This window comes from Takifugu rubripes, chromosome 12, assembly GCF_901000725.2.
Source record: "Takifugu rubripes chromosome 12, fTakRub1.2, whole genome shotgun sequence".
Taxonomy (NCBI): domain Eukaryota; kingdom Metazoa; phylum Chordata; class Actinopteri; order Tetraodontiformes; family Tetraodontidae; genus Takifugu; species Takifugu rubripes.
In genome coordinates, this window is record NC_042296.1 from 12,892,808 (window position 1) to 12,909,875 (window position 17,068).

General features: G+C 49.2%; 1 protein-coding gene across 1 annotated transcript in view; it reads right to left on the minus strand.

Annotated features, from left to right (window-relative positions):
- rbms3 (RNA binding motif, single stranded interacting protein) overlaps nucleotides 1-17,068 on the minus strand; it is a 174,224-nt gene that overhangs the window by 144,187 nt on the left and 12,969 nt on the right. Inside the window, exon 2 of the mRNA XM_029844690.1 lies at nucleotides 2,426-2,583. Within this exon, the coding sequence (XP_029700550.1) occupies nucleotides 2,426-2,583 (158 nt within the window). The remainder of the gene's footprint in view (nucleotides 1-2,425; nucleotides 2,584-17,068) is intronic.

Consider the following 17,068-nt stretch of genomic DNA (forward strand, 5'->3'; position numbering starts at 1 on the left):
AATGTGTCAGTTTTAAAATCCTCGTCCTCACACCAAATAATAAATTAACATATAAGAAACAAGCAAATGAAGCATTTTGGGCCTAATAAAGCAGAGTTAAATGGGACAGGGATCCATCCGGAGTAGCGGTCATCTACGTGGCCTCTGTGCAGCCCTATCAACAGCCTGTAAGCAGCAGCGATGCTGTGGGCTGTGGTCTGCTGCCAGCGCTCTCACGGACCCGCACATGTGCACGTGCAAGACCCACTCAAGTGAGCTCCGAGATCAAAGACCCATCCTGAAAACTCTCTCTGCTCATAGAACATTTTTTATTTGAAGAACAGATATTTGCATTCAGTTTCAGATCATAACGGATCCAGGCATCAAGGAAAAACATTGGGGTGGGGGGGGGGGGGGGTGTCAGGGTGCTGTGAGCACAGACCGGCCGAATGACCTTTTGTAGAACGCTGCCATCCACCTGCCATTGAAACACGGCCTGGCTAATTAAAGTTTCAGTGGCATTGGATTTTCACTGGCACAGCACACTCCGGGCAACCTTGGGGGCCTTTTGGGCAGGTGATAAACACAGCGGGAAGAGAGGAGGTGAAAGAGGCAGAGCAGTGGGAAGAGTCACACCGGGGGACGCACAGCCGAGCCCAGGAACAACAGTCGGCGCTTCCACAACAAATAGGGCGAAGGCTATAGATGAAAATGCAAATCCCCAGTAGCAAATGTGCACACCACTGGCTTATTTTACATAAGCTCTGACACGCTTTGGCCTCCCCAAGAGGAAAGCGTCACATCTTCCCCACCATATAGAATTAGAAATAAAACTGAAACTGTGGCGCGCTGCACAACTGGGCAAATGTAAAAGCTAAGCAGCAGCTAGGCCGTGTCGAGAGGCCGCCGTGTCGGGTCTCCGTCAGGCTAATGGAATCTTGAAGGGTCAGTATCAAGAATACATTTCTGACTTATGACATGGGTACTGGGAGCAGGACCAAACACACTGGACGCCATGTTCTCGTCTCCAGATGATTACTGAATAATTGGATATGTTTGACCAGGACACTTCTGGAAATCTGTCCAAGAAAAGGTTACGCAACCAGACAGACGTGCTCATGGCCTGTATTGCGCAATCCGCTGGCCTTGTCTCCATTAATGATTTTGACCTGCTTTGTTTACAATTTTGGAAGTGAAAGGGCCTAATGGAGCTGAACAAAGCTGCTTGTGTGAGTGGGAGAGAGAGAGGGAGAGAGACACAGAGAGAGAGGGAGAGAGACACAGAGAGAGAGAGGGAGAGAGACACAGAGAGCAAGAGAGAGGGAGAGGGAGAGAGAGAGAGGGAGAGAGACACAGAGAGAGAGGGAGAGAGACACAGAGAGAGAGAGGGAGAGAGACACAGAGAGCAAGAGAGAGAGGGAGAGAGACAGAAAGAGGGAGAGAGGAGTGTGTGTGTGTGTGTGTGTGTGTGTGTGTGACGGACACACATAAAGAAACAGACTGAATGACTGTGTGTTCCAGCTTGATGAGGTCTTGGTCTGTGATTCCTGAGGGAGGTGGTCCAATCTAAGCGTTATTAGGCCTTATTGAGCCATGTGCAGGCAGGTGTGTGTCTGCCTTTTCTCTATTAATAACATTTGGCAGCACTTGATGTATACCTTTGTGTGTCCTCACAATTCACTGCGTTTGGGGCAGTTTGGTGGTGTATGAAAGGTTCTGTACATGAACTGTTCAGCTGTTTCGCTCAAGAACAAAGACACGAGCTGTCCTTATTTTCAATGATTCGTTTGTTTCGTTATCATCTCGTTGAGGTTTTAAATGGCGGCAGTGCGGAGTTTATTGGACAAACTAACACCGCGCACTTTTGGTGGACTCGTTATAACATGTGTGACTAATCTCTCGACTTAGTTGACAGTAGCTGATCTCAGTTCCCTTCTCTTGATGTGTGAATGTGAGATTATTGATTTGAAATGATGGACTAGCCTCTATTAATCTGATGCTCTGTACTGTATGGATGCTAATCAGGTGACTCTAAGTCGGACATCACTGCGCGGCCCAACACTCATTTAACTATGGTGCCACTTTTCTGCACCCTCATCTCAGGTGAATTCAGGTTCTGCTCACTAACTGTGAGAACAAATAGTGTAAAGAAGTGGTAATTGAACAACAAAACACACTGATTCTAAAGAGGGGAGAAGAATAAGCACTAATCTTTCTGTTCACTGGTAATCTCCAGTCACATGTAAAGGGCAGCTCATGTTTTCTAAAACAGAGATTAGATAAATGATTCTCCATAATGTCACAGCCTGCAGTGCGAGTGTGTGTGGAGCTGGAGACCTACAGTGTACAGAAGCACACATTCTGGACTGTGATGAATACATTGAGGGGTTCCACGCCAGGGGGCCATAAATCATTGCATTTAACTGTAATTGTTGTCAGTACTCACGGTTGGCAGAGTTTGATGAGGTCCTGGTCAGTGGTCCCAGGTGGCAGCCCTCGGATATACAGGTTGGTCTTACTCAGCTGCTCTGCTCCCCCCTGGCTGCAGTTGTTGGTGCTGGGGCTGGGAGGAGCCATGGGATGGGGGGGGGGAGCATAGGGCTGCTGGGAACAAGGGCAAAAAGATGAAGAGGTTCAAGCCAACAGGTGATTACAAGCCACAGCAAAATAACCCCGTTTATCGTGAGGTTTCCATCTGAAAGAGAAAAGTGCACTTTGGCTTTACCTGATAGCAACTTCCTGCCAATTGTAATGGACAAAATAACCTCAGTGTAATGCAGTTTACACCCCCACGAGGTATCCTGATGCAGATGTTGCACCCAGCACTGTTTCATGACCATCTCTGAAGAAATGGTGCGTTTGTAGCAGGCTTCAGGTGAGGCCAGGCGAGGATTTCTAATCTCTACCTTCGCAGATGGAGATCTGATCCCCTGCCCGTCTCCCTCTGCCCCCCCCCTCCCCGGTTGTCCTCATGTGTCTGTTGCGCTGTTAGCGTAGATTTATGGCATAGGAGTCAGGGCCCCCTGCTCACAGCCCATTTATATCTCTATTGCAGGGACAGAGCACATGGAGACGGAGAGAGAAGCAGGGCCCTGTGGGCATGAGCGGAAAAGGAGAGGAGAGCAGACGGAGAGGGAACCGGATGATGCACAAGGTAATAAAGTAAGTGAATGATGGATGAAACAGAAAAACTGGCCGGGAAGAAAGGGGGATAACCACCACCAACCCCATTTACCCATATTAACCTCTTATTTTCCCCAGTGAGAACCTGGAGACCCCATATTGTGATGTTACAGTACACACACGCACATGCGCGCACGCTCACACCATTAGCCCTCAATCCACCCCACACTTTCGGAGCGGCTGCCGAAGCATGGCTGATTTGACGCGCTATTTTAAGCGTGTGTGCTATGCCAGCGTGTTGCCTCCCACTCTTCATACAAGAGCCGGGTTCCCTGGAGCGTGAAGAGGGAGCAACGTCCATCAATGGGTGGCCAATTACCACGCTGAGCTAAGTGGAACTGATGGGCAGCCACTCGCTGTGCTGGACGGACACACGCACACGCATGCAGGCAGGATCACACACACACACACACACACACACACCATGGTTCATACAGGAGGTAAAAATGAATTTTGCACAATTGTGAAGTTTTTTGTCGCTTCTGAGTGAATCCAACTGACAAGTGAGAGGAAGGTAGCACAAATGTATGCAGCATACTGCCCCCCCCCCGCGGTAGGGCATCTCTTTAGGAGGAAAGAGACAAGAAAATAACCAGGCAACTTCATTAATGTCCTTAAAATCTCATTTACATTAGTTGTCTGTGTTTAAACAGGACCTTCTGGCCCACAGACGCTTTATGCTCCAGAACTGAAGCAGAGCCGAATCTCAGACATCCCAGTTAGCTAAGAAACAGGAAGAACCATGGAAACGGAGGAAAAATGGGGAAAATGGTTGGTTTCTCCATGAAACGCATGACTTTGTATGTCACGTTTCCCATCACGCAGACTTGATGAGAAGTTCCAACCGTTTTCTGTGACCTTCAAACCAACCCGTGGAAAACAGAGCTAAGTCCGATCCTGAACAGGACTAAAGTGGCACCATAGGGACGAATCCACGCTCAAACAATCAGGTCCAATCAGACACTTAGACAGTCAACACCAGCGTGTGCAGCCGTCGTCATCAGCCTGAGAGGTCAAACTGAGGGCAAAACCATCAACAAGGGATGGAAGCCTCCTGAAGCTTCAGCACACACATTTGGGAGGTTTGGATGTAAATAATTCAACAATATTTTAGTAAAAGCTTTGGTAGCACTGCTTCCAACACCCTCAAGGAACGGGTCCAGAACGTGTGAAGAGAAATAAACGTTAATATGTGTGACAACATTTAGCTGGACCGGGTCGACCCAGTCAAAACGAGCCAGACGATTACGTGATAACAACCAACAAAGGTTCATGATTCAGCTGTAATAACCTGAAATAACCGTTTAGTTGGGAGGTTCTGCAGCCTTGGCTCCATCAGGTAATTATTGGATGTAAAGTTGTGTTGTAAAAAAGTCAAAGCATCATTTAAAATTTCTCAGGTCTTTAAATCCACCCATTCGAGTGGCACGAGGACATTTTCCCCTTTGTGGAATGTTTTCTGAAAGGTTTCCAAATGTAGTGACCCAAAATTCCGATTGAACGGTCAAATTACAGTGTTTTGATGGAACACGGAAGGACACAAGCTCTTAAACGCAGTCGAAATCGAGCCAACTTCAGCCGTGAAGATTCCAGGTCGAAACATGACTCAGCTGAAAATGGGCCGAAACATGACTCAGCTGAAAATGGGCCGAAACGTCTTCACACTTGGTTTCACAGCATCATTGAGTTTACACAGAACACAATGACGGCTTCTCTGGGGGGTCAATCTTCATTTGATTTGTCCCCCCCCCCCCCCCCCCTCGTTGGCCCTGTGGTTCACGCCCACTAAAGTCTCTGGTTTGGATCAGACCACCACGTCTCCCTGTCAGTGGTCCCAACATTCACCCACAACAGCACAGGGGAAGAAATGTGCTGTTGTTGCAACTCACACACACACACACACACACACACACACACACACACACACACACACACACACACAGTGTCACACACACACACACACACTCAGTCTCACTCACACACACACACTCAGTCTCATTCACACACACACATTTCCTCCCACTCAGAGTCGCTGGAATGTTCAGACCTGAGCTTCCACCTGCCCCCCCCCCACCACCAATTTGGTTTTAGTTTTTCACTCGTCCGCTGTGGCTTGAATTTGACAAACGCTACTTAACTGTGGAACACACACACACACACACACACACACACACACACACACACACATAAACCTTGTCGTGCAAACAGGACACACAGATGCCATCAGCACTGAAGGTTAATTGAAAGCCCGTCTGTTTCTGTCTTCATTTTATCCCTTCAGGAACCCCCCCTCACTCCTCTTCCTCCCTCCCTCCTCCTCTTCCTCCTCCTCCCTCCCTCCTCCTCTTCCTCCTCCTCTTCTTCCTCCTCCCTGCCTCCTCCTCTTCTTCCTCCTCCTCCCTCCCCCCTCCTCTTCTTCCTCCTCCCTCCTCCTCTTCCTCCTCCCTCCCCCCTCCTCTTCTTCCTCCTCCCTCCCCCCTCCTCTTCTTCCTCCCTCCCTCCTCCCTCCCTCCCCCTCTGACTCCCTCCCTCCCTCCTCCTCTTCTTCCTCCTCCCTCCCTCACTCACTCCTCCTCCTCCTCTACCCTTCCTCCTCCTCCTCCTCCTCCTCCTCTACCCTTCCTCCTCCTCCTCCTACTCCTCTTCCCTCCCTCCTCCTCCTCCTACTACTCTTCCCTCCCTCCCTCCTTCTCCTCCTCTTCCCTCCCTCCTCCTCCTCTTCTTCCTCCTCCCTCCTCCTCTTCCCTCTCCTCCCTCCCTCCTCCTCTTCCCTCCCTCCCCCCCCCCCCACCCCCCTTGGCTTGCATCCTAGCCTTAGGAATTCATGTGTCCCGCCCTATCGATTTGCTTTCATTTTTTAAGGTCAGAAGCTGAAATCTTACACAATGAGGCAGAGCGGGTCAGGAGCAGCCCATTACTTACAGACTTGGGAAGAAGGCGGAGAGCAAATTCATCCGAGGGGAAAGAAAAGAGCCCCCAGTGTCCCCCAGGATGAAGAGCACTGAGTTAAAATGGCTTCTGCAGGTTAAGCTTTCGTGTTCGAACCTGCTTTTGGTGTAAAGCTGGTTTTTATCATGATAACAGTTGTGTCCTCAGATTCGGGTTCGAGGGTACGTAAACCGTCGTTTGCCCCCCCCCCCCCCCCCCCCCCCCCCCCCCCGCTCACATGTTGAGCCATAAATATGTTGCCACCTGCTACAGTAGCTTTGTTGCTAACGTCCAGTGATGTCAGCAATCAGACCATTGGCCTCTAAGTCTAAATAATGGGGACAATGACAGCAGCCCCCCGATGGCCAAGCAACTGCCCCCACAATGACCCACTTTGCTTCAAATAAAACGGTCTGTTTAACTGACCCCCCCAGAGGTTAGTAACCGGTAACTACCATTGGTCATCAAATCAGAGGCCAACATTCAACCGATTAAAGACATGAATACATACAGAGAGGAAAGGAAAGGAAAGCAAGGAAAGGAAAGGAAAGGAAGGAAAGGAAAGCAAGGAAAGGAAAGGAAGGAAAGGAAAGGAAAGCAAGGAAAGGAAAGGAAAGGAAAGGAAAGGAAAGGAAAGGAAAGGAAAGGAAGGAAAGAAAAGGAAAGCAAAGCAAGGAAAGGAAAGCAAGGAAAGGAAAGGAAAGGAAAGGAAAGGAAGGAAAGCAAGGAAAGGAAAGGAAAGGAAAGCAAGGAAAGGAAAGGAAAAGGAAAGGAAAGGAAAGGAAAGGAAAGGAAAGGAAGGAAAGGAAAGGAAAAGACAAAGGCTCAGAGGAATTGAGGAAAAAGGAGAGATGAGTGTTGAGATGAAGAGTGTGTTGGATCTGATTAGAGCTCTTCAGAAACCTCCGGGTGGCAAATGAGCAAAGCTCCCTCCTGCCGCCTCCTGCACAGCTGTGAGCAGCACTGCAGAGGCCGACTGGGGAGTTCAATTTGCTGCACTGTACTTTAGGCAGAACGGTTACACAGCTCTGGTTTACAGAGACAGCCATGTTGGGGGGGGGGGGCAAGGCAGGGGGATGGTTATGAGTGTATTAAGTGAGGAGGATAACTCTCGCATGTGCTACCCAGACTGGGGGCACGCCGGCCTCCTGGATCCTCACACTCCCACGAACAGGCCTGAGTCTGGCTCCCACATCTGAAGGTTCGTCAGCTGTTGTGCAAACTGCAGTAAAAGCTTTAAATTATAAAACACAATAAAAAAATCAGCGTGAGCAAAATTCCTGCCAGGATCCGTCTCAAAGACGACGAAGACCCAAATGTTTCGGCCCCAGAAGGACCGAGGTTCCATTGGAGGCACCTCAACACCACCGTGTATCTGCTTTATCCTTGGCTTCCTTATATAAAGCGTCCACAGTGGCGTCCACCGTGGCGTCCACCGTGGCGTCCACAGTGGCGTCCACAGTGGCGTCCACGCGTGCGTCCACCGTGGCGTCCACGCGTGCGTCCACGGTGGCGTCCACGCGTGCGTCCACGGTGGCGTCCACGCGTGCGTCCACGGTGGCGTCCACCGTGGCGTCCACCGTGGCGTCCACCGTGGCGTCCACAGTGGCGTCCACAGTGGCGAGCAGAGAGGACGCAGCAGCACAGAATAACTGGAATAAAGCAGCCATGTGGCTCCTCTGCAGCTGCAGCATCGTGGCTCTGCATCTCCATGGTAATTGGCCCTGATTTAGGGGCCGGCGCCGTCAGAGCCACCTAAACACTGGCAACGGGCCAAACAAGGTCACGCTGTCAATATGGGCCGCCCGGCCCGGCCCGGCCCAGCCCAGCCCGGCTCGAACCCTCACGGATCCACCAAATCAGTTACCACTGAGCCGTAGGGAGGACGTGAGTGCACGTATGAGAGCAGGGCCGTGCGGACTGCACTCATACGTGCACTCATACGTGCACTCATACGTGCACACGATGCTGGGTGTCCTGTTCTGCACAGTCATGCAGATGTGCCCCAGTGCGCCGGCCCAGATGTGCTCACAAGAAGAGCTGCCACAAAAATGACACGACTCTCCTTCAGCTGCAGGAAAAAGCTCCTCAGCTCATCCTCCATTAATTCACGCTGGCAAAGTTAGCGAAGACTCTTTCAGACAAGTGTCGTCCCCGAGGCATCACTTCTCCACCGCCAGAACTGATGGCGAGCAAATGCAGCCGCCTCAAAACCCAAAAGACACACAAGCCCGATCCGTCCAGGGTCGCTGTTCCCAAACCTTCAGCCCTTAAACACGTGTTGTGGGAACCACAGCCTGGATCTCAGGAGACAAACAGAAACAAGCTCCGCTCTCCCTCTCTCCGCCTCTCCCTGTAAAAAAGCCCACATCAGCCAGGGATGCTAAGGTGCTAGTGCTACGTCCAAATGCATGCTAACAGGGACGCCATAAAGGTGGGTCACCAATGGGATCACCATAACCAGTGGCACATGTTAATCTGGTTAATGCTAATTTGTTGGAACTGCTTGTTTTCCTGTTTCTTCCTTTGAGGGAGATTGGAAGTGTTTCTCCACATCCAGACCCATGGACTGGATAGAAAACAGAGACTATTATAGGATGCAAAGATGCCACTTGACAGCAGACAGGAGTTATGCGTGTAAAAAAAGAGTCTGGAATGATTCATTTCAGAATAAAAATGTAATTTTTGTTGGATTCTTGTGTTAAAAAGTAGATAGTTAACAAAATCCTTCCAGCTCAACAGAGGTTGGAAGTGTTGCTTATATAATGAGCTTCGTCACGATGAGCTAATCGGTGCTTGGGAATCAATAATTAGTCAGGAATCGGCAAGTTTGGAAGGCTAAAAATAAGAGAAAGTAACAACAATGCAAGTGTGTGACCTAGAAAACAGCTTTTCCCCATGAAGATTTTATCAGACGCGAGGCAAAGCCAAGCAAACGTCAGGAACAAAGAATGGATGTCACCACGCTGCAGCGCATCCATATTTTAGACTTATCTAATATATTCTAGCTGAGAATATATGCACAGCCATCAGAATGTTGATCATTAGTGTAATGGGGCTGATATCGTCTGACCCCTGAGGCGTCCTGACGGAGCTCCTAGAGGGAAGAAACGCGGCCCATCGGCCTCACTGGCTTTTTCCTGAGTTGACTTTAGTATTTTTACATATATAACAATGCCAACATTTGTAGTTTGTCATCAACATTTTGTCCGGAGGCGGAAAAAGAAATCTAAAATATACTTTATGGTTAAAAACCCCCCAAAAGGCTGACTCAGCATTCCCACGACATATTTCTCTATCAGCGTCATCGCTCCTGTTTTTGTTTAATGTTTTTCTAAATATGACAAAGTCATTTCCTGCTAAACTGCATTTATAGCAGAGGCTTTTCATCATGCCCACACACACACACACACACACACACACGGACAGCCGTGTTTACACCACTCCTCTGACAACCATAAACAGAGCAGGTTTCATGACATCAGCCACAGAGATCAGAGGGCTCCAGTCTGACCTACGCAGGGAAGGTATTTGTAAAAAAAATGGAAGTTATGGGCCGAGCCAGAGTGAATCTTAGTGCACATAAATATTTGGGCTGTTTGTCATCGTTGTAGCCAACTGGGTTTGAGTGCAACCAGTGGATGTGGAGCCTGCAGACGGGCGGGCGATCAAGTGTGGCGGCCGAGGAAGTCGTTTAAAGGACCAAAACGCTTGGTCCAAACGGACCTAAACTCAAAAACCTACGAAAATAAAGCGAGAACGCCGTTCATGCAACCAAAGGTGTTGTCCTCAGTTATGCAGTTCATAAAAATACTTTTGGGAAGCGTTTGGTCCATTTAAAGTTACCGAGAGAGGATTTTATTATGTAAAAATACAACATGAAATGCATGTAAATGGAGCATGAGGAGTGTGAGCAGCATGAGCAGCGTGAGGATCGTGAGCAGCATGAGGAGCATGAGGAGCGTGAGGAGCATGAGGAGCGTGAGGAGCATAAGGAGCATGAGGAACATGAGGAGCATAAGGAGCATGAGGAACATGAGGAGCATTAGGAGCGTGAGGAGCATAAGGAGCATGAGGAACATGAGGAGCATAAGGAGCGTGAGGAGTGTGAGCAGCATGAGCAGCGTGAGGATCGTGAGCAGCATGAGGAGCATGAGGAGCGTGAGGAGCATGAGGAGCGTGAGGAGCATAAGGAGCATAAGGAGCATGAGGAGCGTGAGGAGCATAAGGAGCATAAGGAGCATGAGGAACATGAGGAGCATAAGGAACATGAGGAACATGAGGAGCATTAGGAGCGTGAGGAGCGTGAGGAGCATGAGGAGCATGAGGAACATGAGGAGCATGAGGAGCATGAGGAGCGTGAGGAGCATGAGGAGCCTCAGGAGCGTGAGGAGCATGAGGAGCATTAGGAGCGTGAGGAGCGTGAGGAGCCTGAGGAGCCTGAGGAGCATGAGGAGCGTGAGCAGCATTAGGAGCGTGAGGAGCGTGAGGAGCGTGAGGAGCGTGAGGAGCCTGAGGAGCGTGAGGAGCGTGAGGCCTGGCGAGCCAAAGTGCTCCCAGGGGCCGTGCGAAGAGAAGGAGGAGGACTGACGAACATCTGTGAGCACAGCATCACAGACAGGGACCGACTCCGGACGCTTGGCTTCTCCCACAGCGCCGTTATTGCGGCGTATTTACCTTTACTGGTCTGGAAGGTCAGCCGTGCCCAGATCCAGGAATAACTGGCGCTCCGCTCCGGCACCAATTATGGACCCGCAGGTCCACTGACAACAACGCATGAATTACTGCCCTGACAGCACAGGGAGCAGAGGGCTGTGCTCACCTAAAGGGTCGTCGTATTATTGTTTTAAGTTTAAAGGTCCAGTAGCGTCAATGAAAATATAAAGGTGACATTTATATATTTATTTCCTTGTTTGCTCATATTTGCCTTCAATATGAATATAGAGAAAAAGTCCACAGAAAAAAAACTTTACTCAAAATGAGTGCGTGTATCTGTCGCCTACACTTATATCCTGTGTGTACTGCTCATTAACTGTTGGAAACCTCACACTCACACACACACACACACACACACACACACACACACACACACACACACACACACACACACACACACGCACACACACACACACATGCAGACGTGTGTTTAATATGCACCGGGAAAACAGCATCTCCTCTTTTAATAAGTATTTTCTTTTACATGCTAAATAGTTGCTCTCAGTCTGGAACGTCACTCCTGGGCCCCCAGGAACCTGCTCACTGAAGCAGTTCTGGGTTCAGTTCTGGCCCTAAACACCCCCCCCCCCCCCCCCCCCACCCCCCAGCATCGTGGAAGGAAGCCTTCATGCAGCCAAAGTGACTCAATGAATGGTGGACACTCACTCTGTGGGTCCTTACGGATGTTTCATGGCATGCATTCAAATATTAAATCCATACATTATTAATTCACCCACCCAAGAGCTGTTAAACTGAATATCAAGGTTTTAGCTAAGCTCATCTCATGATAGGTTACATCTGCTTTGATGTAGCCCAAGAAGCTGGTACCTCACTACAAACACCACCCAAGAACCCTGGGCTGGGAATGTGATGGTTCAGACACCTAAACCCTAACCTGACCAGCCTAACCTGACCAGCCTAACCCGACCGGCCTAACCTGACCGGCCTAACCTGACCACCCTAACCCGACCGGCCTAACCTGACCAGCCTAACCTGACCAGCCTAACCCGACCGGCCTAACCTGACCGGCCTAACCTGACCACCCTAACCCGACCGGCCTAACCTGACCGGCCTAACCTGACCGGCCTAAACTGACCGGCCTAACCTGACCGGCCTAACCTGACCGGCCTAACCCGACCGCCCTAACCTGACCGGCCTAACCTGACCACCCTAACCTGACCGGCCTAACCTGACCGGCCTAACCCGACCGCCCTAACCCGACCGGCCTAACCTGACCACCGTAACCTGACCGCCCTAACCTGACAGCCCTAACCTGACCGGCCTAACCTGACCGCCCTAACCTGACAGCCCTAACCTGACCGGCCTAACCTGACCACCCTAACCTGACCGGCCTAACCTGACCGCCCTAACCTGACCGCCCTGACCTGACCACCCTAACCTGACCGCCCTAACCTGACCACCCTAACCTGACCGTCCTAACCTGACCACCCTAACCTGACCGCCCTAACCTGACCGCCCTAACCTGACCGCCCTAACCTGACCACCCTAACCTGACCGTCCTAACCTGACCACCCTAACCTGACCGCCCTAACCTGACCGCCCTAACCCGACCGGCCTAACCCGACCACCCTAACCTGAATGTCCAGGATTCAGTTCTTTACACGTCCACAGATAAAAGGTGTGAAAAGTGAAGCAGTCATTGCGTAATCGTCAGGAAAGCTGTAACTGAGATTTTGATTGATGTGAACTTGCAGGAAAGGTCACGCAGCAGCAGACGATCACGCCACAAGGTCACGCCACAAGGTCGCTGCCCACACATCTACAGCAGAGGTTTATATACGTGTAAAGCTGCTTTGAGCGCTGATAAATGCTTCCTACCTGGAGGCATCTTGTCATCTTTTGCTACGACCCTCGTTACGACCCTTGTGTCAGTTTCAGACTTTGAAGTGGCTGATTGTGCATTTCAAGTGCAGACTCCTCTTTAGGGTACAATTTGTCAAGGCAGTAAATGATGATCTCGCTCAAGTATTTCAGTCCGTCCCAGTCGGAGGGCCGGTTCCTTAGTGAGAATAAAAGATTACCACCAGTCTTATGAACAAGGGCCTCTTCTATGTATTTAACTAATCACACCTGTTTAACAACTAAAGCATCATCAGATCTATTTCCCTCTAAAATTGCATCCACCCCTGACTTGTCCTCCATCCATCCTTTCCTTAGCTCCTCCAATCTCTTCAGTCAGCTCTCATCTATCCCTAAATCCATCCCAATCCTCATCTGGCTGCTTGTCCTCAAATTCCCCTTCCAGCTCCCTCTCTTCCTTCTTACGGTTGTGTGTCTCCTTCCTCTTTCGCTCTGCAGCCGTGCTCCTCCCTGTCTGAGCCACCGGGGACTTCTTGCTAGTGTTGAGCAGAGTTTAGTGGGCCAAAGAAGATGTCGTGCCAGATTCTTCACAGTGAGATAAGCATCTGTCCTGTACGAATTACCGACGCGTACGCTCCTGTATCTGCGTGCCTCCTCAGGTCTGTGCTCACTCGCTGGAAGGCTGCAGTCATGAGGGGAGGTCTTCGCTCAGGGTCAATGCCAGAACAATGCCGCATTGTAAATTCTTTGGAACCACTTTGGATTTAGGGGACTATTCACAATCGCCTCTCAAAGTGATTGAAAGGCAGAAAGTCAGCCTCTTATGGGCAGACCAGCCGGAGCCATCAATCCCGAGGCTTACTGGAAACCAAATGGGAAAGATCTGTTCTTCCCAGCTCTCACAGCCGGAGCTCAATCAGGTGCGAACGTGGAGCTTTGACTTAAACTGTCGCAAAGGCCTGATAAATAAAGCCAGCTCCGCCGGTGGCCCGGAAGCGTGAGGGATGTAAGGAATAAAATAATATGTGGAGGGAGGGATAGTGGAAGAAGAGAGGACTCAAATAAGAGGTAACAGAGAAAGGAAGACGGATAGTGATGCAGCCGACTGCCAAAGAGAAGAGGAGCGGCGTCGGAGCCGTCCGGAGCTCGGCAGCGTGATTTATTTAGAAGATAAGTCACCACGGTGGTGAACAGGTGAGTGTAGCGCTTCCTCACGCCTGGCTGCTTGGCTCTAGCCTGCTGTGGTCCTGCTGGATGAGTTCAGTGGATCACACTCTAGATAAACGCAGGTCACCTTGGGTTCACACCAGTTAGGGCGCCACCCGTCCCACTGAAGGTTTCAGCTGCGCCCTGAAACTGTGAGGCTCTGGGATTTTAAGCCTTTTAAAGACTCAAACCCCGGGCGCCTGGTTCTGCTTAAAGGCTACAATTCAAAGTATATTTTTAAATATACAGATGTGAAACATACAGATTAGTGAGACGCCCTCACTGTCACATTTAGCGGGGGACACTGAAGAACACACACCCTTCACACTAAAACCCTCTCTCAGGTTACAAATTGGATAATCGGCCGAACTAAAATTAGAATCTCAGAGTTAAACTCTCCATGAAAAGAAAGCTACTGGTTTTTTCATTTTATACCTTTTCACCATTCGCTTTCTGCAGAGCATAATAAAATATTCATGGGCAAACTGTGAGAAGACATCAAAGATGGAAATCAGCCGTGGTCGGCTCTATTGTATCTGATGAAAAGCTTTGGGAACTATTTATTTACCATCCGACGGCGGCTCCTCATGGGACGCTGGGAGTGACGCGTCATTGTTCTGCTGTGGTCCCTCCTTTCTCAGGCTGAATGCGACGGCCTGGACTTGGCGAGAACCGTCTGATCCATTGTACCGAGGTCCACATTACCACATGAACAGGAAGCTCCAGCAGACCACCACCAAATAACCGAGGCAGCAGAGTCAGTGTGGGGTTAAATATGAAGGGATCTGCATGTAAACATGCACGCACATTAACATCACAATCAACCCCACACGATTTTTCCAAGAATTTCAAAGAAGCAGAAGACAACCAGGATGTGAGGCTTCCCACACAGACAGTGACATTCCTCCCTTTTTAGCCAAGGAAGAACATGATGGAAATGCATAATTAATTAGTTCCAGGCTGCTACACGTCCCGCACGGGGGCCAACATATCTCCAACATATTTTAAAGCCGACCTCAAGCCACGGAGCGTTTAATTTAGAGTCCAATTAACATCCCGCAGACGAACCCAAACACAAAGAAGAGAAGATGAAGAACGTTACGTCTACGCAGTGTTTGGGTTCGAGCTCCGCGTCGCTCGGTGAGGGAGTTTCCAGGCCGGCGCGCTGATAGATGTGTCGCGCTGGACCATTTTATGTGCATTAAACTATTTCAGCCCAGTGGTTTTTCACAACTATGGGAGCGGCAGAGATGAAAACACTGCATCTAATGTCAGCTAAAGGGCACTTCGGCAGTTGGGCTGACAAACAGAGCCCTGTTAATGTATATCACCCAACGGATATTAGAGTAGCCATTTCTGAGTGCAAGCAAACAGGCGCGCAGGTCTCCAGGATGCTATTTGAAGGCTAAGCAGAGGCCAGCGTTTGCTACCTGCCTCACTCGCAGCTGCTAAACAATAAAGAACTAAATCTCAACACCCTTAAAAGGGTTGCTGGTAACCCCACTGAGCAACAGTGTCCACATGTATGTCGAGTTTCTGTTCCTCCCTTTACAGCTCTAAATTATTTCAATTCTCTGAGGGGAAAACAGCGTTCAAGCAAGAAAAATCAATCTTAGCTCCTTTTCTCACTGCAACAGACTTATTTGACATTAAATAGCCCACTGGTGGAGAAGAGAGGCAAAAGTTAAAGGAATACATCCAATTATTCATGCATAATGATAGTTCTGGTATCTATGGAGGAAGCTCTTCGACCGCTCGGGCTAACGCGTCCATCTTAAATAGCGACAGTCGCCAGGAGTCACAGTTTGACAGGCAACTAATTCCACACAGTGACCGTCATTCCTTACAAGTTACAGCCCATTGGCGCCTTCTCAATGACTTGCAGTATTTATGATGGGGAGATGGCCCCAAGGAGCATTAACTTGTGTCTACTGCCCCCTCCCCTCCCCTCCCAAAAAACGGGCGTATTAGCAGACCTTGGCTGGCACAATCATAGGGTCATGTTTCAGGCACAGATACAAGCTGGAACCCTGGATGAAGAGTTAACAAGCAGCCAGTATATTGTGGTGAAGACCTCCTATATAGATATGAGCTCAAGGTTCACAGCACCTCATTGCTTTTGCTGCTACCAGGCAATAAATTCTAGAGTGGGAATGAATTGGTTGACCTTGAGGGTAGCCGCTGTTGCAAGTTGCAATTTAATACTATATATTATCTCACTCTCATGTTTTTCTTATTCCCCACAAAACATGTTTGTTGTCAAATTAACCCTGCAGATATATATATATATGTGTGTGTGTGTGTGTGTGTGTGTGTGTGTGTATATATATATATATATGTATATATATATATATATATATTTGGAGTAGCTACAAAAAGACAACCTTGTGCAGACGACAGGTTGCACTTTTGCGGATGCGGCTCAGGTGGCTTCCCGGTCCCCTTTTCTTACCTTCCATCACAGCTCCGAGTCGATAGGATGCGCTTAATAATTCATGGCCTGTTAGAATCAGCATCCCCTAATTGGTCGGCAGGCTTAATACTCTCAGCAAGGATAAAATACAAAAGCAGCAAGAAGCTTTGGTATTTTTTCTTTTTTGACAGAGAAAAAAACCCGTCGCCTCTCTTTGGTTTCAGGTTTAAAGGGTCTTCCTGAAACCCAAGAAGCACTCTGAAGGACAACAGCTCATGCAGGCAGGAGCAAGCGGTGCCGGGGGTCAAATAAGACCACCACTGGCACCTCTCAAGTGGAAAGCGAGGGGCACCGTGTTCACTCTTTAAACTCTCTTGTCAGACACAAAGTGGCTGCTGGTATAAAAAAAAAAACACCTCAAAAGTAGTGCTGAAGATGCCACTGACACAATTTTAAAGGCTGTTCATCGGTCAGGAACCACAGGAGGAGGTTTAAGGCCTTTGCCCTGAATGTATTACATAAAGAATAAGATCCTGTTTGAGTTCTTTTCACAATAGCAAAAAAAGCCAAAACCCTGGGATGAAATAAATTAGGGACTGATTTTCAGGAAACAACCACCCCGGAGAATATTCCAACTGTTGCTCCACTGAATGACTGAATCCTCTAAAGATTGTTCCATAAAATCCTGTAGAAAGCACTAAGCGTACTGTAACTCGATTACTTTTCCCATTTGAGCCCAAATGGTCTGCATTTGGCACTGTAAAGCACATTTAACTATCTTCCTTTAGATCTGAGCACAGAATTCCCAACGGTAATCTCTGC